Below are 25,770 nucleotides of genomic sequence, written 5' to 3' on the forward strand. Positions count from 1 at the left end.
TTGTCTAAGTCAAATTTAGCACAATCCTATACAGGAATGTTTAAACAATTGGTGGATTTCAGCTGTACAGGGTGCACTGAAAAGGGTGTGCACAGACAGTCAGCACTCAAAAAATGATGTAGCAGCACTTATTAGGGAAGGGCCCTAATTAAGTTGAATACCATAGATGGAAGTTATTCCTTATGATCAATTTATTTTGCCCTTCACTGACTTCATCAAAATTGAGTCAATAACACATTACTGCACGTGAACAGAACATCGCACACCAGAACCATAGACCAGGGTCTATGCCAGAACATTGCACACCAGAACATTGCTTCACATTACTAGACAGCTCCCTCCTAATCCAAGCAATAATTATGAGGGTTTGTTTATCATCAATCATCATTAGCCATGAGTCAAATTGCAACCTTGTTAATATGCTATCAACATAAATTAATACCTAGGAAATCCATAGTTGAATTCAAGACATCCAGTCTGTAAACTTGGCCTTGTTATATAACCCCCTTATACATCTCCTTTGGTGTGGTTACACTAACCACACACCCTAATCAAGTATGTGCATTAATCACACACATTCAACTGATACCCTAACTATTGCTGTAATTAAGTAATATGTTACACTAATCTGAATTAATGCTTGTAATGATAGCAAAATGCCACCTAAATGACAATTGAGTCTTAAGGGATAGAAGCTGAAGAGGACTTAACCCATGACAGGAAAATCATTATATTAGCATTTTTACTTTTGATTAAATGTTTCCTAGATATTGAATAATCTTAGGACCGAGGCCCAACTACCAATGATATTGGTATCTGCTGCTTCGTTGACCATATCGGTCAAGCCCTACACTTTTCAAGCAACTTCATAGACACTTTGATTGATTTTAAAAAGAGAAATGTTGTAAAATCCATCGTGAGTTATGACAATAGTCTTGTTTCAATATGGTATTTTACCATTGATACCCCGGGTTGCCAGAAGATTTCAGCCCAAATCGCGGGTCAAATAATCGAAAAGTCGCCCAATTTTTCTCTTTACCATTGGTTTCTGTGGGGCAGGAAACTATCGGAAGTCGCGGAGCCAATGTTGAAAAGTCGCCCAAATTTTTTCTTAACCATTGGTTTCTATGGGACAGGAAATTGTAAAAAGTCGCAGGGAAAATCTTCAAAAGTCGCCCAATTGGGCTACCAAATCGCGGGTTTAGCAACCCTGTTGATACCCCATGAGTAGTTAGGGTACCTGTTGTAACTTATGATAAAATGGGTTACTATATATTTCTGTATGCAGCTACAAACAATCAAGATCCAAGGTCACAATAGCCATCTTCATCCGATAAGATGACAGTTTTAGTGGCCAAGTACCCCGGTATCATTTAATGTATGCAATGCAGCTCCCAAACTCTGGAACCAGCTTCCATCTTGTGTGAAAAATGCAAAAACTTATTGCTTCTGCCATTGCTATATATTTTTGTTTCATGTATGTGTAGGTATATTATTCTGGATACTTGTAGTTATTTGTACAGCATATTGGGGTCTATATGATGGAATATGCTTAATAAGCATGGTTTACTATTATTATTACAGTGACAGATACATTCTGATCTTTTTATCCATCACTTAACAAACTTGAGATTTGCCCAGCATCTCATGATGCAATTAAAAACAAAAAGTGACATCTGCCTGTAAATATGTTCCTCTATGTACCTCAACAAATGTAAAGAACATAAAAAGAAATCAGGATTTAATTTAACAATAAAATCTGAATTCTTTGATCAATTCTGACAAGTAATGTTTCAAAATAAAGCTAATGAAATTCTACTTAACATGAAAATATCATTTCACATTTGATTTATTTTTCATGCAAAGTCCCCCCTTTTGATGTCACAATTCACTTTCTCTATCTGTTGACAATCACAAATATCACTTTAAAATTTTAAACTGACATAAACTTAATTGAAGCATATTTGCAGAAGAAAAAAAAAACAATATTCAACTAAACTAACTATAATATGTTCTTTTACTTTTAAAGTTTAAAGTTTTAAAAAGTTTTAAAAAACAATTTTTAATAATTTAAGTGAATATTAAAGGTCAGCTTCTACTCTATAGAGTGCAAATTGTATGACTTTTGTAGGAAACAGACTTGCAATTCTGTGAAATTCTTATTGAAATGTACGATGAAATTCAGCGTAACCTGTCAAGACTTCCTGGCACCGCAACAATTATCGATTCAATCACCCCCTCCCCCATTACACGCCATCTCCGGCAGAATGAAGTCACTCCAATTGTTAACCCAAAGCCGGCCGGTACTTTGTGTGGAAACTTTCGTGGTTCAATACCGGAAATCTTGCATTCACTAGGGTGCTTAACGGGCTAGTAAGAACTCTGATGTGTCGGCATAATTAATCCTTTCCTTGTCAATTTGCCATCAAACCAAAAAGATTTGCGTGCATAATATGGGAGTGTCCACCTGAGAATCCCATGCATTAAGGACTCAAATAGGAAGCAATATGTTAGGAGGGATTCTCAGGTCAAGAGGTCATGGCATGTGCGAGTGTATGTGTGTGCGTGAGTTGCTGTTGGTGTGAGTCAAAAATCGTCAAATTTTTAGTTAAAACGTGATTAGCAACAGGTGCCATGATTTTTTTTCTTTTAATAAGATCAGTCAGGAAATGGGAGATTACTGGAAGCGTGTTTATTGATTGCTAAGTTTGTCTTGGATTATGATCAATAATTGATCGCTGCGATGAAATGCAACTTTCTATTCAGTTGCGTTGTTAACCAGCTCTGTGCAAAGAGATAAAGACTGGTTCCCTGATTTTTACACAATAAACTTTGATTTGAATTGATATTTTAATATATTTTTCAAAATATGAAAAGCTCTTTTTTCATGCTAGAGAAGTTGTTAGTTTGCCATAGTGTTTATTCAATTTCATAGTTATTATTTTGTTAACACAGAAACCAAAGATATCTTTAGAAATAGAATATAACTAGGAATTGCCACATTGCAATTACCAACAAGTGGGTTATTAAAGTCCAATTCAATGATCCCAGAGAAAGTGTAAACAAATTGAAATTGTTTATAAATTGCTTAAGTAAAGGATAAGTCATTCAAATTGTGATTTGGTATACTTGAAATTAAAAATTTGGCAAAAACAAAGAAAACAGCAGTATTGACAAAGTTGAAGCCCCATTCAAATACATGTAGCTAATTTAAATACTGTCAGAATATGAATTACAGATTCATGTAAAATGCCTTATTTTGTCTTAAATACACAGCTTTCGGCTGAACCACTAGCAGGCTATGTTAGCACATCTATGACAATGACAAAGCTACCAAAATCTGAATTTTGATGATTTTTACAATCACTAAATGGGCCTTTAACTCATTTTGGTGACAAGTGCTAATTTGTGCAAAAAACAAATATTTTACCAAAACATGACACTTCCACCCACTACTGAACATGAAAATAAAAAAAATCTGCCTAATAACATTTCAAAGTTGGGATATTTCACATTATGGCTCTAACTTCCTCAGGATCATGAGAGGCACATTTAGTGCACCAAAACATAAACTTTCCAAACTGAACTTGAATATTATAAAACAGATCTGCTATAATAAAATTTCCAAATTGGGATATTTCACATTATGGCTCTAACTTCCTTAGGATCATCAATATTTTGAATTATCAAGATTGACCTTTCGAAAAGGTCAAACATCAAAATACACACCCCAGAAGTGAAATGTCAAATTTAAGTTACAAATAGAGGATGCAGATCAAAGAACCATGACTGAAGTTATGAGAGTATATAATTAAGCCTACGGAGATAGGAGGAATTATACATTTAACACATCAGCATCAAATCTGTATTGCATGACAAATTGGCCCAATAATTTCATATCCTCTGTTTCTGGTGCTATGTCATCTTGGTGTATCTTCCCTGTCATATTACGGAGATAGTATAGCACTTATAAAAGTGCACATGAGGTCATCTGGTAAAATGGGGGTGCAGAAATGACCCAGCTGTGAACTACTATTTTTTCTATAATATGAATCAATTTATAATAATGACAAAGTAAGGGCAGATGTGTTTGTTTGGAGGCGTTTGTTCACCAGAATCCACAATATTTCATGTCCTGGGTTAGCATATAGATATCGTTCATTACTTTTGTACTTATGTGGTTTTGTATAAAAATATTCCTTGACTCATATAGAACATTGTATTGATATTTAAATGTTGCCATTTTATGACAAGTCACTTTCACTCACTTTTGCTTTACTCTCACAAGATGTCTGGCTATTCCAGTTGAAATCCATACACCCCCTATGGATGACATAACCTTAATATCGCACACAGGGAGTGTGAATTTCAAAAGGGGTTACCTGAATGGGTAACTCCATTTGGAATCTACACCCCTGTGTGGGAATTCAAGGCTGTGTCTTCCATACAGGGTGTATCAATTTCACCTGGAATAGCCCAATATTTATGTGTGGTAATCGAACGACTCATAACTACTATCAAGCAAGCAGCAGTAAGATTGTGACTACCATTTAGACAGCAGCTTCCCATTACACTCAAGTGGAGTGAGGCACCAGAAATACTTACCATATAGGCTTGATGTAACACATAACCTGCAGTAGGTATGCTGAAATGAGACAAAGAGAAGGAAATCAAAAATATATTATTCATGAGTATTTTTGTAATTACGTCCCAATCTGTGTTAGGTGTTAACAATGAAGTATTGTGGTATGCAAATTTATCAGTGACGTATAAGTTGGTTGCAGATATGCATCCCATTAGCTAATTGAACAATTAATGATCTAGTGTGGTATCTGTATCCATATATATGACTTTAAATAACAGGTTCTAGGTGGTTCTAATTGCACATACATCAGTTATGTAATTTTTTGTGGGACAATATTATTAATTGCTAGTGAATATGACATCAAATACGTGTCGCAGGCCACCAACCTCCACAATGTAAGTTTTGAGAACTTGTGTTTAAATTTGTACTTTCTCGATACATGTAAGTTTCTGTGTTGTAAAGTACTAAAACATATGGAATTTGAAAGACCTACGTTGAATATCACATTTGAACTTGGATATTTAACAGCAATTTACATTTAAGGAATAACATAATGAGAGCACTATTCAAGCCATCATGGCAATGTCTGCTAACAATGTCATCTTTGATTCAAAGGTCCATTCAGAGATGTTATATATTTTTTCTGGGCTCAAAAATCTCTCTTTATCATCTGAAATGATAATCCATTTGCACATTACTGAGTGTCACTGTTAGGTTTGAAAGTTTGTATTTCATGAGAAATCCAAGATTTTCGAAAAAAAAATTGTTGGATCCAACATGATCATGTGATCGAGGGCAAATCAACACAAAACTGTTGAATCTAAAAATAGCACTAGGAATTTACAGAAATGGTTTCACATGACACAATCATGTTTTCATTGACGGAGAGTGCTAAAAACAGCATGTTTTACCATTTTTTAGTTCTTTGATCCAAAATGTGGCTTTTCAATGTTGTTTTAGCTAATATCCTTTGATGCTATGTCAAAATGACACACTATTTAGATCTGTTAATTTCCCTTTAATGTAAAATAGAGACATCACATTTGACTCATAGCGTGACAATAGTAATGGTGATAATGAGCTATTACATATGATGAAATAAACATACATGTAGGAATATATGCCATGATTGACAAAGACACATTTTTCAATAAAAAAATCTACAGTATGTTCATTACAAAATTTACTTCTTGAAAACTTGAACTACTAAACATCAGTGTCTCTATTAGTCAGAGATGCCTGTCAGTGATGTCAAAAAATCCTGAAATGGCAAAAAAAAATCCTGAAAAATGTACATTGCCTGTACATTTGTACAGGATCATCCGAGTAAAATTGTCTGAAATCAGGAAATTTCCTGAAGACTGGCAACACTGATTAGTCTCAATCTGCTATTCCAGTTGAAATCCATACACCCTTTATGGAAGACATGACGTTACTCTCCCACACAGGGAGTGCAGATTCCAAATGGAGACCCCATCCAGTAACCCCATTTAAAATTCACACTCCCTGTGTGGAAGATTCAGTTCATGTCTTTTTATGATGTGTTTATAACTGCATAATTGCTACCCAGCAGAAGACTGAAGGTTTCAGTCAAAATGTCAGCCCGTCAGTCAAAAATAGGTATGTCTGGTTGACCAGATTTAAATTAAATCTTAATTTGATGAATGATAGTCTACACAATTTTAACAATTGTGTATCTTTTAATGCATTTGTGCCTGGTATTGCACAGAGCATGCAGCACCATTATGGAAACACACTATACAGTGCATTGCTGGTGTAAGGGTAACTTGAACATTTTCATGCTGGATTTTAAAGCAGGAAATGCCTAGCTAAGAGGCTCAGCATTCTGTCCAAAGCATCCCTCACTAAGGAACAGCTCTTATTCCCATTCCCTGAGTGTGAATATAGTCAATGTTCAAAATATGACAATTTCTTCCTTCTAAATTTCAGAAAATAGGGTAATCTGTATAAGAGAGGAGATCCCTGTTGATGCACATCAATGGGTTATTGTAGTTGAAACCCATACACCCCCTAATGAAGATGTGACCTTATATTTCCACACAGGGGATGTGAATTGTAAATGGGTTTACCTGAATGGATGACTCCATTTGAAATATACACCCCCTGTGTGGGAGATTAGGGTCATGTCTTTCATAAGGGGTGTATGGATTTCAACTGGAATACCCAATGTGTTCTTCAATGGTACTTTATCAAAACAGGCGTACCAAAATATTGCACTGTGAATGCATATCCGCAACGTTCTGCGACTTGTAATGAACGCTTCTACCGCACACTTCTGTTACGTATTGCATGATGCACATTTGCAACACTGACTCTGTTACTGGGTAAAAGTTATATCATACAGACAAGGCAACATTGATCTGTATTTAAGAAGAACCATATTAATCCAGATTAAGGATTTTGTGTGAATTGCCTCAATATGATGGGATCATGAAAGATATAATGAGAATGCAAAGATGACATTTCCTCCCATTGGTGTGCTTTGCATAAACCTTTGTATTTCTTTATTTGTCTGTCTACCATTTTACTCTTGTTTTTTTCTGATTCTTTTTGGTTTGCTTGATTGCACTCAAAGCTTGAAAATGCTAGTTCAAATCACTGCTGGTCCGCTGATTTGCTTTCCTGCGGGACCGCAGGACTGGTGAAATATTTTCACCAAAGTCAGCTCTATGGACTATGCCGACTTCAACATCAATCCATGGCATTACCTAATGTTGATTTGTGATTCAGAAATATTGCAAAGTGTCACAAATGTGGACCATTGTAACATTACTATTTGAGTTTGGACGAGTGAAAATGGCCCCTGAAGATGTGGACTTAATTGGGGTACTGGTTGAATTTGTTCACTAACTTACTTGCCTTTTCATAAGATTTCTAAAATTGCAGGGCGTTCAAATCGATTTCAATAAAAGGAGAGAAAAGCTCCCTTTTCAGTGCAACTGATTAAAATAAATAAGTTAAATTAAGCAAACAAGTAAGCAAACAAAATCTAAACCATGTCTAATGAATTGTAAATGAATCACTTCCACAAATCAAGTTGATTTCAATCCTCTCCAACTCAATTCATCAGCAGCAGCTTTCCTTGAAATAGAGAAATCACCATCAATTTAAGGAGATTGCACAGATTATGAGAGACTTTCTTGACATATCCCTTCTTATGACATGCGGATGTGAGTAGTATGGTGTAGGAGCACAAACTCTGTATCAAGTGCTAGCTTTTGTTTAACATATAAAGCTCATACACTTCTGTTGCATTATTGATGTACTTGGATAATATTTTTTTAACTTAGCTATATAATGTTACCATAGCCCGGGACCATAGCCTAGATAGCCCAGCAACAACTGCATCTCTTCTTTAGTTTTTATTCATAGAGGCTATGACTGCAAGGGCTCATGTGTTATGTAGGGTTGCTGAATAATTTTTTGGGATTAAAATATATATTCTCATCTTTTGCCAAAAGAAACATAGCTCAATCTTGATGTTTTAGATGGGATCGGCATTGGAAGTAAAATTTTAATATTTGCACAATTTTGCATGTTTTCTTACAATTGCAATAACAAAATTGAAAGATTTTAAAATACCTAAAAATTGTATTTTTCTGGAATTGGATTTTTCTGGAATTGGAACAGAGTAGTTGGCTATTGTAGTCAGAGTTACAGCCATTTGCGGTAGTCTTAACTCAACTTTCTGCTAAAACCTATTGAGTCTTCCATGTTTTAACATGCATAAAACATTGCTAAAATATCTACAATGGTTTTGTCACCAAAATAGTTAGCTAGTCACATGACTATTCACATGACATGGTACCTACCCCACACACTGTGATGACTGGATCCTTGAAGACATTCTTGCATAGTAGACAGAATAGTTTGCGATTGGGTGGCTCGGTGAACACCAATACCTCCGTCTGTACACAATTACAAAAGAAAAACAATCCACGTTATTAAACCAGTTGTAATGCTTGTATTATATCATGCAAAAGCAGGGACTGCCTTTTGAGAGGAGTGAGAGCAATCACTCCTCTACAGCTCTTCTAAAGTTGGATTTGCAAGAGCGATTTATAGCTCCTCTAGATGACTTGTTAAATTCTTTATGCTTTAATGGCCACAGGTGCAAACAGCTCTTCTAAAGCTCTTCTTGAAGAGATCAGCAGAGCATTCTACAGCTCTTCTCTCATTTTCAAAAGGCAGTCCCTGCAAAAGTACAGAAACACAAATTCTAGGCAACCATGCATCAAATAAATTAGAGACTACTGACTCCACTGTGTTTATCAGGGGTGTGAGAGGCCACAGACCAAAAAAGAGGAAGATTACTAAAAAATGCTGAAAAACAGTGTAAATCTTGTCAACCAAAAACGAAGAATTCAGCTGAAAAGAGGAACTCTAACATCACTGTTTATGTGCCGCCTTTGAGGGCAAAATATTGCACCTCCAAACTTTGATAAATAAGTGTGTGCTCTGTATGTAATGCATTGTGGTGAGATAGTGTGCAGAAAGCTGCAGTACATCTACAAACCTACCAATTATTGTTAACTTTATGGCCTTTATGCCTATGCTGGGGGTTCACAATTTTGGACCCTGTATGTGACAATCCAATATGGCCGCCTTACCACAGCATTACACACAGCTACTGAAATCTACACTCTTTTATATTAACTTCTTTGGGGAATAAATCACATCAAGGATTAAAGATATTATAAACAAGAAAATCTACAAATCATAATCAACAGAAGAAAGTTCTGTGTGCACCCTGTGGTACACCAACAGGGTTGCCAAAAGATTTCAGCCCGAATCGCGGGTAAATAATCGAAAAGTCACCCAATTTTTCTTGTTACCATTGGTTTCTATGGGACAGGAAACTATCGGAAGTCGCGGGAGCCAATGTTGAAAAGTCACCCAATTTTTTTTAACCATTTGTTTCTATAAGACAGGAAATTGTCAAAAGTTGCAGGAAAAATCTTCAAAAGTCAACCCTTTCCATTTGAAATCCACACTCCTTATGGAAGATTTAGATTTACTTCCACAGAGAGAGTATGGGTTTCAAAAAGAATAGGCCATTGGGTAGTTTACATTTTAAATACTCACCCCAGTTGTGGAAGTTCAGGGAACATATCCATATGAGACAAAGGAAACTATATACAGTGGGAGATGGGTTTCAAAATAATTACCCAAGTTAAATCCATTTGAAAACATTCTACCCTTGGTGACAGATTTCTTATAACTTCCACGGGGGTATGGACAATTTAAATGGAAAAGCCCATACTGGTGCAGGCAAAGTAAATAACATGGGAAAACAATTTCTTCCAAAACTTTATGACTACTTACTACTTTTTTAATGAAATAAAGAAATATCAACTTCAAAGTATTGCCTTTAAAGCTTTTATTGTAATCAAATATTTTAAGATTCTTGCCTTGTCTTTTGACAATTCTATGCATACTGCAAATCACACTCAAGTTCTCAAGAAGTTTAAATGTGCTGTCCATCCATGTTTGATTGCAATACATAACATGCTCAATCTGAAGCTATTGATGGACATGTTGATACTACGCATTGTTCCATACAGTATGTGTACTGTTATACAGGGACATACTACGGGCTGTATGCATTGTAATGTACAAAAAGTAGCCTAGGTTCGGAACAGTAACCTCAGATCGTGCATTGTCTATTGCAATAACACTGCTTTCATTATACCTCTGCATTTTGGCATGCTGTTGCACTCATCGCAATTATTTTAGGTACTTATAACATGTGATTGTATGCAACCACTCCTCAGTCCTCAAAAAGACAAGGCCTCTAAATCTTGCTTTTATGTTTATATTATATGACTCAAGAGCTATATGTACTACAAATTCAATCTAATAAAGTATTGGTAAAACAGTGAAATTGAGTGGTTTTATAGCAGTTGACTCATAAGGACGTTGAGTGAGTGTACTTCACCTCACTGTAACATGGGTGTGCCGATGCAGGTGCATGTTGGATCATACAAAAAGATTAGTCAAACTTTAGGGCAATGATGGCATAAACTTTAAATTTTAGAAAGATTTAGGCAACAACATAAAAAAAAAATCTTGTTTCACTGGCGAACAGACTTTTCAAGTAGAGTCGGTCTGTCCAGATTATTAATTTTTTTTTCTTCAAAACTTTTCAGTCAAAATCAATCACTTTTGGCAAAAAATGCTGAATTTATGATTTACTGACTGTAACTTTCACTCGTTTAGAAAACATTTTTATTTCTTCACATTGTTTAGCAGAAAAGATGAAAGATTTAGGGAGATTTCTAAAAATGCATTACTTTAATTTAAAAACAGCTTATTTTGTGTTTGATTGTTTTTTGCTTATTCAGGTTGATTTCATGGAGCACCCATATAAGATTTAGGGATTCAATCATGTTTCACCGTTGTTCATCACCGATTAACACGTCTGAGTGGTTTAGCTGCCCAAGTGAAGTAAACCACGCAGACACGCCGGACGCGAGTTGTTAATCGGTGATGAACAACGGTGAAACATGGTTGAATCCCTTTCAACAACGAAACAAGCTAAAAATATCTAATTCACATGATTATTTCATTCGGAATGTCCGTTTGTCATTGCCACTCAACCTTACAAGAAGATCGCGGTATTTCTCTGTTGATATCAGCAATGAAACTAAAGAATAAAGCGGTAATATTTAGCTGCTACCACCAAAATAAGAGAGTTCATGTTCCAGGCATGACGAATTTTACGCTTTATGCGTAACGCCGTAACCTTAACGTTACAGATACGCTACTGAACTGTGGATTCATCACGGATTAACAACGGTTGGCTCCTGTACAAAGGTATAGGGAGAGTTGTTGAATAAAGTTAACATAAGGGTTTAATGTTCAATATTAAGTTTAGAGTTAAGGTGCACCTTTAATTCACCAATTGTTTATTACATTTGGGTTAAAAATACCAAATTTGGTTTAAAAATTGATACCCTTATCTCAAGATGACGACTGTAAAGCACAATATTTTCACGACCTATCTTTGTGAATTATCACTTTTGCAGCATGTAATTTTCGCAAAATTGATGCATTTTCCCAAAGGCTATAAATAGGAAGAAAATTAAACATAAATTTGCGAGCATGAAAATGTTGCGAATCCATATTACTTGCGAAATTCACATGCTTTACAGTAATCAACCTGAATTATAATGATACATATTTTTACCTTTGATGATATTGTTTATTAAAATGTCAATCACTTGAAGAAAAATGTAGCGACCTAATGGTCAGTGTCGCCTTAGAGACAAACCTAAGAGGTCACTTTAATAACAATTTAATTATTATTAATAATCATTATCATATCACTTCCTCATAATAATTTGTGCAGGTTGAAGTAAATTAATAAATGCACTACATCACATTACTGCCATTTTTCCTGTTTTTTCGTCCTATAAATCCATACTAGAAGACAAACATGCCCAGTATTGCTAAGCCAAAACAACAGTTGTGTTGCCTCTTTCCAACTGGCTCAAAAATAGAAAACGTCTTGAGTTGCATTGGGTTTTTTTTTCATATACATTTGAATTTTCATATTTTTGGTATAAAATGTGCAAAATGTTTTTTTCTTTATACTTTTTGTATCCCATAAGTCTGATATATTCTTAAAACAACCCTGACAAATTGTATTAACCATCGTTTACTGCCATATTTTTCATTTTATAATATTGTCTGTGGCAGCAAAAATAGCATTGACTGACCAGTCTTGGTAGCTTTAAGGGCAGTATATAATTTTTTTTCTTTGCTGAACTGTCCAACTCATTGCACTGTTCGCAACCTATGAAACTGGGTAATGATTTAATTGTGTTAACTACAAAATGAGTCCATTTTCCTTTACTCTGAGATGGCGATCAAATTCCACAGGAACAATTTAATTGCAGTATTTATTAATTTGAATTTCAATCCCACAATGCAGTTCGATTACTAGTTACCCCTTCAAGCGTCTATTTATATTACAATTTGTCAACTTCTTGAATGATAAAAGCGAATAAAATAGATTTCTTAACAAATGCTACAATAAATACATCAAAATCAAACAAACAAATACACAAATAAAATTAATGTATACTGTTCGTGATATATTTATGGTCATGGCTGGAAAAAGTGGGCAATTCAGGAAGCTCCTTAGTAGGGTTGTAATATGGTGGAGCCTACCACTCACTTCTAGAGACCATTACTAAAGGCTTCTTTCTATGATAGAGCTCACCAATCAACCTCAAGAACATTGTGTATTTGACCAAAAATTTTATCCTAAAAGTGTGCACAATCTTACAATCAAATCACCTGCATCTATAAGTAGTATAGAGGAAATGCATGTGATGTCACATGCCCCCCATCTTGTAGGTACAAGCCTTTTTTGGGTGCCTTCAGCATTCGATTCGTCATGCACAAACGCAAAACACAGTGCAAATACATAATAACAGTTATGTGATGCACCTCACTCTGTGTGTAGTATTCAGTGCAAGTACACACAAATCAATTTGTACCCAAGAGATGGCAAAAGGAGGAATAACCTCTATAGCGACTTCACAATTCAAATTGGACAAAAATAAACAACACTGGTTTACACATTTCTCAATCCATTATAACAAAGTGATGTCTTAATCTAAAATGTAGTTTGACTGTTGTTTTCCTGCTCAAGTAACGTAAGCCACACTTCACCTTGGATCAAGACACACTGCTATCATCCTATATCTATTGTACCCAATGTAATCTCAATACTGGTCATTTTAATTGGCTTACATCCACACACGGATATCAACATCACTCAAATAAGGGATTACGGGGCATTTTTCAAAGACCATTGTGTTGATCCAATTTGAAACACAAATCTCTTGGGTCTGGGTTTGGTACAAAAACATTGTGTGGGTAAATCAATGGATTGGGACGACATGGATGCATTTGTGTATACAGCATATAGCCGCTGAATCAGGCCTTTCCTGTTACTTAAAATAAGGTCACACAGAGGTCTTTATCATTTAAGAATTGAAAAATACAAAATGAGACTATGAGCCCTACATAGTCTCAATCCATTGCTGGGGAGAATTCTAAATCTTCCATGCACAACTTTAAGCATGCTACTAACTTTCTGGATTTTTCAGAATGTGTGTTTCAGTTATATGAATACAAAGTCTGTTATAAAATACTTATGTTACTTTGACTGGCTCACTGAACTGCGTAACAAGGGACGGCAGTAAGACGGAGTGTGTTTATAAAGGGATGTTATGTTAGGCCTACATGTACTAGAATTGTGGTTTCACAAACCTTCAGAAGTAAAGATAAGTAAATACCATACAATATCTGTCTTGAATGTTAGTTCCACTTCAAACTTTAACTTTGTTGGTGAACTTGCAAATTTAGTGCAACTTTAATTTTAAAACTTTCAACTTTCGTGCAACTTTTTCAAATTTCTTGCCTTGTCTGGCGTATTGTAAAAGTAAAGTTGCTGTTCAAATGAACCATCCTCAGTATATGTATCCTGAAACAAATTCAACATAAATATTCAAATAGTATCACAAAATGTCAAAACAGCTTCCTGTGTGCTTAAAATAAGGCTGCCATAGACTTACAGGGTGTTAATTTATGGTGTTCCCTAAATACCAAAGGGAAATTAAAGGGAACTTTGTAAGTCAGACTTCCCCAATCCAACCTTCTCCTGGTACTGAGCTATCCTCATCATAGTCCTATGTCTCCAGTTTGCCACCATTATTTAGCACAAATTTTACATACCAGGATGTGATGATTTCAAAGACTTGCAATATGATGTAGGTTAACCCTATAGCTGAAAGTGGTTTTTGGCTATCGGAAAGGAAAGAAGGAATGAAAAAGGAGAGAAGATGAATAAAGAAGTTGGAGCTTTTCCCTGGGTTACAAACCCAGGACCCCTCGCATGCCAAGCACTCCTCCAGTGGGGTGTAGCCACAGGTGTTACACTGGCCCGGTCAACAAGATCTTTTGTGTATACATGTATACGACTTACAGTGATCGCGTCATAGCATCATGTAGGATGGATGCATGATTTTATAGAATTTGGGTTAGGAAAGTAGCCACAAGATGTGAATGCGCATCTACCAAATTTGAAATTAGGTAAATGGTTAATAATTCTTTGTGTGGAGGACCCTGTCGATTTTTATACCGTGTACTTGAGAGTTACCAGAGCTTTACTATGTAGAAGACACACTCAATGCATAGCATCAATCACAAAAGGAGCCCAATATGTTGCAATGGCAACACTGCTACTGAAAAGTTGGCAAAGCTTACCAGGTATTCACATACCCTCAATGCATAGCACCAATCGCAAATGGAGCCCAATATGTTGCAACAGCAATACACAACTGCAAAGTTAGCTTAGCTTACCATGTGGCACACTTATCTCACCTAGCCCACAAGTAAGGGTGGGAGGCTTACACAAGTCTTATCTGCATTGAATTCGACAGGCTTTCGGATATGAACAATAAAACATTTGCACGCTATATACATGGTTTAGTATTTTGTGGTTCCAAATCTCTTTATTTTATTGCAAATGTAGGTTATATTTTGCCATATTCAAGGAGGAAGGCAGGGGCCTTGCTAAAAGAACGTAATTGTGATTTACAAAAATTCTAGGAAATTACAAGTGTTTTTGTTTCAGAGAAATGTTTAATTTCTTGCAGTTTTCAACAAGATTGGGAAATGTGCATATATTGTCAATGCTAAAAGTAATATTTTTTCCTGACAAAAATTGACAACGTTCAACTTGATTCAATATTTATAAAAAGGCACCTTTAGGTAAAAATGGCCACAGCACCTTATTTGGAGTCCCAATTTTGGGTGAAATTTGAACAATTTTTCCAAAAAAAATGTCACTTTGCACCCCCGCCCGGTTGCCCCAAAGAAAATTGCTGGTGCCACCACTGGTCTTTTGGAGACCTCAGTTACCCACTTCTCCATAAAAGTAGGCTCACCCTCCCAATATGTCATTGGTACAAATGTATACGGTTTGAAATCCTAAGTTAAAATAGCACCAAGATCAAGAAGGCCTCATATGACTTCCTAAACAAAGATTTCCTAACAAATTCACAAGGTTTTCTTATTGTCTGGTTGGCTAGGTCCCAGTACGATATACAGGTAGTTGTAGGTCTCTGACCTGCACATAAAGTACATGGATTAGGGGGTCTATGGGGCTGAATGATCCAGTTGATGAGCAGCTACCATAATGGCAATGGTTTTTGTCATTGAAATGGGATATACCGTATATAACATGGTATATAACACGGTTGTCTCAAATGATAGCAGGTTGCGCTGGTTTGCATTATGAATGTGGGTGCATGTAGAGGGGTGTGTGGGGAGGGGTATGCACAAGTGAGCCACTGCAAGCATTCACCTCCATACTGACATAATTCCTTTTAATTCTAGGGTGATGCACCTTCTTGATTTTTTGTTCATTTTTTAAAATACACTCATCTACTCTAGGTATCAGAGTATAAATAACTACAGCTTGTCTGTACGCAGTGCGACAATACTCAATATGAGGCCTGCACTAATAAGGAAGAAGAAGAAATACTAGTTTCCCCTTTAAAATTGAAATTCTGAAAAGGTAACTTAATTGTCTTCAATTTGGGAGGCTTACAATACTTCAGTTCCTTCTGCAGTACTGTATGTACCTTTCAGAAGTCCTTGCATATGACCACATCTTACCAATTAAGAGATACAAGCTAGTTAATGTGGAATAGTCACTGCACTATTCTCATCACACAAAAGCTATCCAGGACCAATGACTTCACAGATCTTGATCATAAAGATGACAGCATCCCAACAACATGCCATTCAAAGCAATTTATTCTGACACACTCCGCAAATCCTAAAATAACATCACCACAGATACTTACTGTTTCATTTATTTGTCTACAAATCATCTTTGCCACCTCCCAAATCTCACCGGATCATCAAATCCATCAGCAAATTTACACATTTCTCATTCTCAAATACCAATAGTTTAATCGTAGTTGCTGAGTAGGGGGGTTAAATCGCAACGGATTACGCGACTCAGACTTGAGGCTGTCCTTGAACCGCAATGCTAATCCTGTACAAACACCACGCTAAGAGAGCAGCTTCCTAACACACACAAACACTTATTCACGATTACACCATATAAACCTGGTATAATAGATCATATTATAACTCCTGTTATGATTTGTAGGCACACAAATCTGTTGCAACAGACTTTAGACTTTGTTCGCTTTGAAAGATTTTAAGTGGCACAAAAATTCAATTGTATTTATTTCTATGAAAAGTTTGAACTTGCTGAGATTTACAATATAAACACGTTTTGTCACCTGTATGTGTAAACAGAGAACTTAAATTCTTATGCAAAGTGTATTGACAGTGACTTCAGTATTTTTAAATTAATTTACTTCAATAATTTTATCTAACAAAAATTATAAAATGAAATAAAGTACAATTTGATACTGGTAGGAAATTACAATCCTATTGCCCCAACAACTATTGCTTTTAGTTTTATTTTGAGTCCTGTCTTTGTGATCAAAGTTTGAGTGTAAAAAGCACAAATTTGGCAAAATCAATACTGTAATAACTTGCTGTAAACCTTTGACAAAAAGCGTACTTTACTTAAAATAAGGTCACACAGAGGTCTTATTATTTAAGATTTGAAAAAAACAAAATGAGACTTTGGTATTGATCTTGTCTCTGATTGGCTGGCGACGCGACATGCTTGTGTCAAATTCACTTTTGTACGCATTGTTTATATTTCTCCCTTTTTGTCAAAATTGCAGCTATACTCTCGTCTAAAGTTTACAGCAATTTTTAGTCTGAGTCACTCACCAATTGGCCGTCTTTAACTCATATACTCAGTAGACATTTAAGTGCGTAATTATCATGATGTTCATATGCATACAAACAAATTATATCAGTGGTCATATTGAATCCTAATTTATTCCAACAAAGTCCATATTTTACACATGGTATTTTCAAATAGTTCACTTTTTATTGATAATCCCAATTTGCACAATTTGCAACAATCACGTTTTCTGACCTTTGATTAAGATATCACACACAAAAAAACACAATATCAAAAGGTATACCATGCCTTATAATGCAAATGACAAATGACACTTTTGTTAATAAAAACATGGTGTACTAATTACTATATATAGGTGACAAATTTAAATACAATTTGCAAGAAAGTACATCACATAAAATAACATGCAAACAAGTTTTTCTGATAACAAACATCAAACATATCTACTAATCCAGGAACACTATTCAAAAGTCCGATCTATTCAAATAACCAGTTATTGGGTTGTTTATAATCTCTTTGTTCCTACTTTTTAAAATAAAAGTACGACTGAATTCATTTTTTATGGTCTTCATGCAAATTAGTTTGTAGGGCACAGGTAGGTTTTAATATAACTAAGTTTTAAAACAAAAGTGTTCAGTATTTAAGCAAAGCAATATCACAACACTAAACCACATCAAAAGAAGAATACCTAAAAACGTGCAAGTTTTAAAAACATGCATAACTGTGATAAATAAAAATTATAGACAGATCACTAATACACCAATATGAACCACAAGAACACCAATCAACCAAGAACATAATTCAAGACAAAGTTCAAATGCATCAAGATTACACTTGTATGCTGCACTCATTTCTAATTTGAACTCTGGGTATTCAAAAGAGTACCCTGTGACAATATTCGATGGAGGTTTTTTATATGTGGATTTGAACTTTGTACTCAAAATGAGACTAAATCACACAAATGTCAAACTTTACCTCATCTCTTTCTTCACTGTCCGTGCTCTGTGACCTCGTCAGGTCACTATAACTATGTTTGCTAGGTCTAGGCTTTGTCGGAGTCTACAGCCAGGTAAGGTTGATGTGGTCAAAGGTCAAGGGTCACAAGGGGAATTAAAGGGATGCAATAAAAGAAAGGAACATAGAAAGGTTAATATATTCAGCTATGATATGTTTTAACAACAAGTAATTATTTTAGCAATACATTGAATTCAAATATGTACCCAAATTTTGAACCATTTTGACAATAGCCACCATGCATGTCCACCAACATCATGTATCACCGGTAGATTCCTTGCATAGTCAGATCAAAACTAGATTATACTTGTGGAATGTGACAATTTACAGTTTCTGGCAGAGAAGAACAGCAGTTGTTTATATTTTGACAGCGTGCACAGCATAAACAACAACAGACCGATAATCTGATTGGCTACATATCAAAATGTCGGTCAGCGCAGAGCAGCCCTTTTGAAGGGAACGCAAAGCCTCTACGTATGTCACTCATTAACCGGCGCTCGCATCAATCTGAGCAAGGGACTGCCTTTTTTTCTCTGAAGCCGGGTGTAAATAAAGATCACTAATAACACACCAATATGAAATACAAGAACACCAATCAACCAAGAACATCATTCAAGACGAAGTTCAAATACATCATGATTACACTTGTAATGCTACGCTCATTGCTATTTTGAACTCTGGGTATTCAAAAGAGTACCCTGTGACAATATTCGATGAAGATTTTTCATGTGGATTTGAACTTTGTACTCAAAAGAGACTAAATCACACAAATGAGACACTTTACCTCATTTCTTTCCATACTGTCCATGCTCTGTGACCTCGTCAGACTCTGTGACCTCATCAGGCTCTGTGACCTTGACAGGTTACCGTAACTAGTTTTGCAAGGTTTAGGCTTTGTTGGTGTCTACAGGTGAGGTTGACACGGTCAAAGGTCAAGGGTGAGGGGTCCCAAGGGGAATTAAATAGGAAACAAAAAAGAAAGGAATATAGAATGATTAGTATAAATTTAGTTATGATATGTATTAACCTTCTTCTTCTTCATCGTGTCAACACACGATATAGCCCGGCGATATAGTGTGTTTTAGCCAAAACTGGACACAGCTGTTAGCAATATCATTGTTCTTTGCAAGGTCCTCAACTTTGCATTCTTGCTCCAATAGAGGACATCGCAATAGGTGCTCCATGGTTTGTAACCCCACATTTTGAGAGTCACTTTACATAGGCCAGTACCAGCACTCAGTCTGTTGAGGCATTCAGAATTGGCACCAGGGGAAAGTTCTTTTTTTGCACTTATGGACATGGATGTCGTTGGAAGATAAGCAAGCATCCCTTTCCATAATGCAGCTCTGACACCTTCAGCTTGTGACCAGCATGTTTTAACCAATACAGCAAATTATATACTAAATTAAATCTGTACATGAGTTTTGAACCATTTGCCACTTTATAGGCATATAAATGCATGTGCATAAGTACGTGCTAGGCCTTTCATGCAAGCATATACACTTTGAATCCCATTAACATTTGTACAATCATTAATTTATTGACCATTCATATTTCTTACAAGCTCAGTATCATATAATACTGCAAATCAGATAATTCTCCACGCTTTTAAATTATTTCTATAAATTCAACTTAATTTAATGACTACTCAAAATAGCATCATTTCAAAGCTTATCTTCGTGTGTTTTCATCTACACCTGTGTACAATATGCGCAAATGTCAATATATGTGACTTTCCTGGTTTTGTCAAAATAGGTTAGGAATGTCAATTAACAAGAGAAAGTAATCAGTCATTGAGCTCGTTAAGTCTAGACTGGGCATACACACAGACCTATGTACCTGGTGTAATGATTTGGAGACATATGGTTCCATGTATATTGTACGGTTTACCAAAAAATTACAATTTGTAAATCAGGAAATATGTCCTAAATTTGCTATAAATGAAATATTGTGATTAAGCATTATGTCCCTCATCGTTACATTTCACCACATGCAAGTAAACATCATCTGATGATGGTATGAATACTTCATTTCATAACAGAGCCACCAAAACCAAAATTCTTGATGTACATGCCTAAAATCATTATTAAATCTGCAAAATCTCTGCAAAAGTGTTTCCGATTTTCTGAAGTCAAATAACAGGGTTATTTATTCTTATCTAAATCCGAGCACCAAACGTCACAAGCAAGTCTATTTTTTACACAAAAACGGTCCAAGTTAAACTACATTATTGCCTTCATTACCTTCTATCAGAATGGGTAGCTACTGCTGACCCACATGCATGTATCCAATAAGATCACTGTTAATTTAAGCCCTGAGTTGATCAAAATTGGATTTGATTTAAAGTTCATACTGATGATTACACTATATAAACTATACGTCAAATGTCATTATCATAACATTGTATGACTAAGCTGTTCCATGGTGTGGTACCATTTTGTGACTAATTGTAGTGATGAATATTTTATGATCTAGCAACACCCACTGAATTATTTAATACTACAATTCCTATACAGATATCCCGTATTAAACTGACCATTGGATTATAAGGGAGCTCATTTTTAGAAATATGATTCAATGTTTGTCTATGTTGCAACATCCTTGTTTGTTTGTTTGTTTGTTTGTTTGTTTGTTTGTTTACTGGTTTGCCCCCCCCTCCCACCAAAAAAGCTGACTAAGCCCCTGTTCCATCTCTGGATTTTGTTGTTGGTTTACAATTGGGATTTATTGAGATATTCAGCCTTAGATTTAGGCCAAAAGTATGTCTTTTTAACCCAAGAATTGGGCCAAGACCTCGATACGGTTAAATTGAACTGAAATCCTCCTTTTTCTTTAAAGGCTTGCACCAATTCTAGCAAGCCTTGCACCTTAGTGGGAACACTGCTTTTGTATGATATCTACTGCTTCATTGCTGTGTCCTCCTTCAGTGCAGTGATAATACCGACCTGGGGGAATTGTCCCCTCTGGCTCAAAATACCAGGAGAAAATGGACCAAAATTAAAAATTTGCATCTTCTTTATTTGTGTTTTAAACAACAAAAAATGAGCCTAATTTTATAATTTTAGACCATGTCAGTATTTTTTACCAGCATTAAAATTGCAAATATTTGTGCACTTTGCACACACTTGTGCCGGTAAAGTCATAATGAGACGGAGTTAATAAGACAATTTTGCCTCTTTGGAAATTTGCTTTGTAATATGCAACTGTTTTAGTTTCATAGTTGTAGACATACATTTCAGTCCCAGACATTGTATGTCTTTTTAACCTTTATTTAAGAGGTCTCTTGTATTATTATAGCATTGCCGAGTATAGGCAAAAGCAATAGTCCTGCCTCGCATGTAGCCTATATATGCCAAATATTAAAGGCTCTGCATGGGTTTATATAAAGTATGTTGTAAATCTGTTAAAGGTAGATGAATTAATTTTAATTTTCATCATCATATATGTTGAACTTCGAACATCATGCCTCATAATCAAATGGCACAATGGTTTATAAAAGTCAGACTTTTTGTACAGTAATCTCAGACTGAAGTACAGGCAAACAAGTACTGGAGTGAAGATGTAAGTTCCATGGAACAACAACTACATACAGAGGATTTTGTTCAAACCAAGTGTTCTTCTTCTATTGAATAATATGCTCATGTTTTACAGCTCACTGACTGTGATGATAAGAATTACCTGCTTCAGAAAGTATAGGTTATATAGCACTATAGACCTGGACGATGCATGAAAATAAGACAAGGAACTAAATAGTGAATATTCTCAGTCATCCAGTCGTTAGAATCACAAGGTTTTGAAATAAATCAAATACTGGAACTTACATTTTTTGCACGTTGCGTCTGAACCATCAGACTTCATCAGGCAACTGACCCGCTGGGCTGGTCATGTGACAACGTAGCAAGTTGCAAAAAATGTAAATTCCAGTTATTGATTTATTTCAAAACCTTATGATTCTAACGACTGGATTAATTCAAAACTGGATTAATTCTGGATTAATTCAAAACCTTGTAAGACAAGGAACTATTTGTTTACTGGGCATCTGAAAAGGCTGCTTTAAAATCACTGAAATTGACCAAATTATACAGCAAAAAAAGGTACATTTTCAGTTCTGATGCTTAGAAATGGTATATTGTTTCTCATTATATGACAGTTTTTTTGAAAATATATTACTCAAATTCATACGCACTACATCAGTTTTTAGTAAATTTTCACCCTACCTAATTGTAACTTTCACTTTCAGCTTCAAGGGTGCACTGCCATTTTAAGGTATTTATGGTTCAGTGTGTTTAAAACAAGAAAATTCTCAGGTCAACCTATGTTGAGTTTTTGATCATTTTGATCATCTAAATCATCTAGTTTTATCTATTATTGTTGGTGTTTAACAGTGAGCGTTAAATCTGCCAGAAATTAGCCACTTTCCCATTGAAAACTGTGAGGCAATTAGTGGTATTGAACCTAAACAGATCAGCGTCAAGTTAAACAAACTTGCTAAATCCCAGTTTCAAAAGGAAGCACAAAATGTTGGCCTCTCTTGCCTGTTCCCATGGCCTTTGTAATGAAACATCTCAATACACACAAGCGAGTGAGTGCCCTTTGTAATTCCAGCACACTGCTTTAATAAGCTATATTCTTTTACATAAAAGACTGATGATACATGTAGAGCATTGAACTTCTGCAAGCAGACATTTCTTCTACTGAAAGTAGATAACTAGGGTAATTTTACTGTTCCTGCCTCAATTCAGATCATCTGGACTCCGACTGCTGATCCAATTGGGAGGCAACTGAACTTGAACTGGAACAGACGAAGCTGATATCAGCACAAAGCAAATTTGCTACCAAAATGTTCATGATAGATGTAAGACATCAAAATCTCATTTTTCTACTTGCAATATACCTTGGTATATCTTCTTTCATGTCTAAAATTTTTAACTTAAAAGTCTTCAATCATAAAAGTGTATCATAAAATGTGTCTTTTATGAATTTTATAAAATATATCACTTCCAAAATATTAAAATATTCTAGTTTACACCAAAAAGCATTATTTCTTTGGGGCGTTCTTGAGAGATCCATGTGAAAAGGTGCAACTGTATTGAAAATACTCGGTATCATTCTGCAACATACTGCAAAGCCAAATACAAATACATGTTCCACTAGAGAAATAAAGCTTTTGGAAATATTCGGTAGCAAACCTCTTTTATAAATTTATTTACTTTTGATATTTAGCTGAACTCTTCTTCCAGCTTTGCATTTTCATCAAAAGGTTTATTAAGGCCAGGGGCTGAGTTAAAGCAGGAAACTTAAAGACACTTATGAGCCTGAAGACGATTCCCAAATCTACCAATTTAGCGATGAAATCCCATAGATAACTCCAATCTGTGTACTTGTATAACATCAGAGGAGGCTCTCTACCGGTATGCATGAATCGCTGGGTTAAAAGGTTGGGTTTTATATAACAAGAATAACTAGACCAGTTTTAAGATTCACTACACATAGTTTTATATGCTCAGTCTTAATTTATTCTTGCAAATCCATCAATTCCATCTGAAAATTGAGTTCCAAAACTGTGCCAATTTAAAATGTTAATGGCACTAGAATTACCGTTTTATGTATAAAAAAAGTTATAATTTACTTAGAAAATTCTTCACAAAATATAATCTGAAGAACCACTGGACTAATTGAAGGCATGTTTGTACTCATTTGTTTGCAAACATTTTAAATATAGCAACAAAGTTTTAACATTTCATCTTCTTTTGTAAATTATACAACCCAAATATTTCATCCTATTGTTTGATGCACCATCTGCATGTTAAGGGTTATGAACCCTAAGGACAAAGCAATAAACAAAGCGGATGTTGCGCTCCTCATCTTTCCTCCCAATGAGACTCTACATCTCAATGAATAACTCATCTCACTTCCTCCAAGCAACCAGTTTGTTTTCTGATCTAACCTTTAAATTGGTATACATTGTTTCAAACCAACCTGCCCTATGAGCTCTGATCGGCTCAATACAGCAGCAGGGTTAAATGCATGTACTGACTGTGACACCCAGGATACAAAGTTCATGAGGTAAAAGCAGGCATATGCTAAAGTATGGTGAACTCACACACCACCCTACACGATGTATAAATTTGCCTAGCCCGATTTCTCTAAAATTAAAATTTTCCAAGAAGATACAAGTTTGGCACCAGATCGAGCCGAACACATGCACCTTGTTTTTAAAAGTACGGAATGTCGAAATAATACAGCAAATTAGACCACTAGACTACCGTTTCATGAGTAACTATCTTAAAACACCAATTCATCAATTAATGTATCCGTTTCAAATGCAAAGTTTCTTTGATATACTTCAATATAAACACTTGCTCAAAGGGGGAGATAATGTCTGAAGCAGGATCAGAATCTTGGGTTCTGTGGGATATCACACTTAGTGGGCCCAGCCCCTTCTTATATATACTGTACCCTAATCCCCTATGAAGCAACCCCTGTGACCAAAAAATGCTTGACAATTGAATCCAGGCAGAAGTGAGTTTGTGAGATAGGAGAAAATATTGTATTCTGAGGCAGAGATCAATATAATTATTGGGTTTTGTGGACTATATATATATAGCATTTAGTAAGCTAGGCACAACGTTTGACCCCAGCCCCCTTCTTATCGACTGAACCCTACAGAGCAAATCTTTCAACCTAAATTGCCTGACAGTATACTCTAGGAAGAAGGTACTTTGCGAGATAGGAGAAAATGCCCTACAAGATTTCGCTCAAAATGAACCATGTTAACAGAAAATGCTCTAGTCTGAAGCAGAGATCAATATATTGGGTTTTATGGTTACTAAAATGACCAAAACAAATCTGACAACTGACTCCAGGTTTACCCCAGGGTTCTACCTGTCTATGATATTTCAATGTGACAATACTTCTTGTGTTTCAAGGAGTTTACTAGATTTCTTTATATCTCTAAGGGATCTTCAGGATGAATGTCTGATTTGATTAGCTCCCCTTAGCATCTTGTGAGAGAGTATAATATATACGATAAGTAAGGATCATTGAAGGGGCAATGAAGAGGGTAACCCATAAGTCACTCCAAACTGACTTGATGAGTTGTACAAAACAAGCTATCCAAGTTCTATCCAAGAAATTAACTACATCTGTGGGTGAGTATCACAATTAATATAAATTGATTCATTGCTTTCATAGTTTTCAGAATGAATCAAATACTAGAAATAGAGTTTGCTACTCTGCTACATTACATCCGGTACTATCAAGCTTCATCAGCTATATCATTGATGATGTGTACATTTTATGCCGTTGCCCATTTTTTCTTTGTTTTTCTAAT

At 35.5% G+C, this 25,770-nt stretch overlaps 1 protein-coding gene across 5 annotated transcripts in view; it reads right to left on the bottom strand.

The window, feature by feature from the left end:
* The window catches only part of LOC140151521 (E3 ubiquitin-protein ligase TRAF7-like), a 174,976-nt gene that overhangs the window by 117,205 nt on the left and 32,001 nt on the right, over window positions 1–25,770 (bottom strand). For 4 of the 5 annotated variants that reach the window (XM_072173889.1, XM_072173888.1, XM_072173887.1 and 1 more), the window contains 4 exons: window positions 19,222–19,341; window positions 18,399–18,482; window positions 8,419–8,514; window positions 4,606–4,645 (listed from right to left, as the gene is read on the bottom strand). In XM_072173889.1, the coding sequence (XP_072029990.1) occupies window positions 4,606–4,645; window positions 8,419–8,514; window positions 18,399–18,482; window positions 19,222–19,341 (340 nt within the window). The remainder of the gene's footprint in view (window positions 1–4,605; window positions 4,646–8,418; window positions 8,515–18,398; window positions 18,483–19,221; window positions 19,342–25,770) is intronic. The other variant, XM_072173891.1, reaches the window with a different exon arrangement.

The sequence above is a fragment of the Amphiura filiformis genome, chromosome 4 (assembly GCF_039555335.1).
Source record: "Amphiura filiformis chromosome 4, Afil_fr2py, whole genome shotgun sequence".
Lineage (NCBI taxonomy): Eukaryota > Metazoa > Echinodermata > Ophiuroidea > Amphilepidida > Amphiuridae > Amphiura > Amphiura filiformis.